Source organism: Apaloderma vittatum, unplaced genomic scaffold (genome assembly GCF_000703405.1).
Source record: "Apaloderma vittatum isolate BGI_N311 unplaced genomic scaffold, ASM70340v1 scaffold24776, whole genome shotgun sequence".
In the NCBI taxonomy this organism is placed as follows: Eukaryota; Metazoa; Chordata; class Aves; order Trogoniformes; family Trogonidae; genus Apaloderma; species Apaloderma vittatum.
The window spans coordinates 1-2,804 of NW_009723676.1; the positions used below are offsets into that span (position 1 = coordinate 1).

Below are 2,804 nucleotides of genomic sequence, written 5' to 3' on the forward strand. Positions count from 1 at the left end.
AAACACTTCTCCATCCAGGGTCAGTATTTATTTCACTCGAGGGGGCTCCTTTCCACTGCAAGTCCTTCCCTTCCCCCTGCTCTTCTGCTGCAACTGGGGGACACGACACCCGATGGGACCTGGGCCAGGGAGAAGGGAGCGAGACCTCTGTCCCCTCCTCCAGTAGCCGGCACTGGTCACCCGCCTCCCACAGCAGGACCAGTCCTGCCCAGAGCCACGGGCCCCTGGCAAGGGGCAGCCCGGGACCCCCGAGCGGGGCCGTGGTCACCAGGCTCAGGGTGAGGTCACGTAGGCGGTGGCGATGTACTTCTTGCCATTGCCGTAAGTAGACTTGGTCCAGGTGTAGGTTTGGATGCTGAGGCTGTAGCCGCCCAAGCTCAGGTGGCACCTGTGGGGACACAGTTTGTGTCACAGCCCTGCTCCACCCCTGAGCCCCATAGTCACATCTCCAGGATGTTCTGGTGTCCCCATCCCAGCCCTGCTCCATCCCTGAGCCCCCCAGTCACATCTCCAGGATGTTCTTGGTGTCCCCACCCCAGCTCTGCTCCATCCCTGAGCCCCAATTGCATCTCCAGGATGTCCTTGAGACCCACAGTCACATCTCCAGGATGTTCCTGGTGTCCCCACCCCAGCCCTGCTCCATCCCTGAGCCCCCCAGTCACATCTCCAGGATGTTCCTGGTGTCCCCACCCCAGCCCTGCTCCATCCCTGAGCCCCAACTGCATCTCCAGGATATCCCTCAGCCCCCAAGCCACACCTCCAGGACGTTTTTAGTGTCCTTACCTCAGTCCAGCTCCATCCCTGAGCCCCCCAGTCACATCCCCAGGACGTTCTTGGTGTCCCCACCCCAGCCCTGCTCCAACCTGCGATGTCCCAGAGTTTTCCTGGGCTCAGGGGCTGACCCAGCTGCTGGGTGCATGGAGGGAGGACAGACAGACGGACGCAGACAGACACGGTACTTACACCCTCCCAGGACGCGCGATGAAGCACAACGTGTAGAGGCCAAACTCGAACTCGGGGCTGGAGCCGATGAAGGCAGAGCCCACCTCTTTGTAAAAGCCATCCCAGCTGAACTGCAGCCCCAGCACGTCGGGGTATGTGTCCCACTAGAGAAAGGGGGTTCAGGGGTCAGACCACCAGCTCCAGGGGCAGCAGGGCAGGGAATTGGAGCAGAGCCCATGTGCCATCCTCACACCTTCTCCAGGGACAGATCCGGAGCAGCTTTCAACCGGCCTGAGGGGCCACCAGACAGAGCCTCCCCAAGCTCAGATCTCCCGTTTGTGGCTCAGGAGCCCCTTTTCTCCCATTGCATTGTCTGCTCTGAATTTTCCCACCCTGCCTCCAGCCCAGGGGCCACAGAGGGAGGCAGAGAGGAGGTGATTCGCCCCGTGTGTGATGTGGGGTGCCCGGGGGCACTTACCGGCCCATCGAAGTTGTGGCTGAAGTAGTTGACGATGCCCCGTTTCTCGAGGAGGTAGAAGCGAATCCAGTTGTGAAATCCAGACACTTTGCCTTTTTTCACTTCCCCTAAAACACAAGGGAGACCCCGGGGTGAGCCCACCCAGCCCAGCGCTCCCCGGCACCTTCCGTCCCACCTGTGTGGGCTCCACCTGAGAAGACGTGCTCGAAGCCGCTGGAGTCCTGCTCGCCGTTGCCTCTGGAGTAGAGTCCGAACCACATCTCCTTCAAATCATCGACGAACTCCCGCTCGGAGTCGTAACGATCTGCGGGCAAGGCGGTGGGGAGAGGTGGGAGTGACATCCGGGGACAGGGGCTGGGAGCAGAGATGGGGCTCCCCCACCCAGCCCTGTCCCAGTCAGGAACAATTCAGCTTCTTTCAGTTCAATTCTCCCACGTCCTGGCAGCTCCGGAGAACCCACTCCCGTGCTCCTCCACGCTGTGTCCTCCCAGGTCATCTCCCACCCAGCTGGGGCTTGACATCAGGGACGCCCCCCGATCTCCCTGGTCAGCCCTGCCCTGCTCCACACTCACTTTTTCTGTGGAGGAAGGCGAAGAGTTTCTTCATGAGCTCGGTTTTCATCACCTCCTTGAGGAAGTTGTCCTGCTCCCTCAGCCCCCCCGCCGTCCCCTCCTCCTCCCTGCCGGTCACCCTCTGGTAATTATCCAGCAGTTTAATGAAGCTTGAGTAGGTGGGTTTGGAGAAGAGCTCCTCATTGACGTATCTGAAGAGCCTAGGAGAGAGCAGGTCCTATGCTCAGCGGGGTCCCCTCCAAAGCCGTCACCGTGCTGGGCTCGCTGGTCTCTGCTTGGTGGCCCACGGCCACGGGGGCACACTCACGGCTGTGGGGAGCGATCCTCCTGGTCGCCCGTCTCGCCGGGGGACGCCTGGTACTGGGGGTTGATGGCGATGTCAGTCGGGCGTGCTTTGTTGTGATCGGCCCCGTAGAGCTGCTCCGAGACGTGCAGGAGATCCTCGTCGGTGATGGCGTCCCCGCTGCGGGAGAAACCCACTGCAGGGAGAGAGGTTGGTGAGAGTGATGCCGGGACACCGGGTTTGGTGGGTGCCAGTGGCATGAAATCGGTGATGACAGGGCAGGGCCAGAAACCAGCGTGACACTCCCAAAGCCGTTAAAGCCCCCGAAGAGCCACGGGGTGAAGCTGGGGCGGTGTTTTCTCACCCTCGCTCAGAAATGGAGCTACTCACCGCGGGAACGACCTTCCTCCTCCTCTTCCCATTCTCCACCTGCGTGGAGCCGAAAAGGAAAAGGAGTGATGGAGATGCCCAGGACAACCCTTGCCAAAATACACATCAACAACGCTTGCGGCCAACCCCTTCGCACCCC

At 61.2% G+C, this 2,804-nt stretch overlaps 1 protein-coding gene across 1 annotated transcript in view; it reads right to left on the reverse strand.

Annotated features, from left to right (window-relative positions):
- Positions 1-273: 273 nt before the first annotated feature.
- Positions 274-2,804, reverse strand: part of LOC104276055 (poly(U)-specific endoribonuclease-like) — a gene marked incomplete at its 5' end in the record, with an annotated part of 5,606 nt that continues 3,075 nt past the window's right edge. Inside the window, 7 exons of the mRNA XM_009872221.1 lie at positions 274-388; positions 964-1,106; positions 1,421-1,527; positions 1,611-1,724; positions 1,993-2,192; positions 2,300-2,471; positions 2,666-2,704. Of these exons, the coding sequence (XP_009870523.1) occupies positions 274-388; positions 964-1,106; positions 1,421-1,527; positions 1,611-1,724; positions 1,993-2,192; positions 2,300-2,471; positions 2,666-2,704 (890 nt within the window). The remainder of the gene's footprint in view (positions 389-963; positions 1,107-1,420; positions 1,528-1,610; positions 1,725-1,992; positions 2,193-2,299; positions 2,472-2,665; positions 2,705-2,804) is intronic.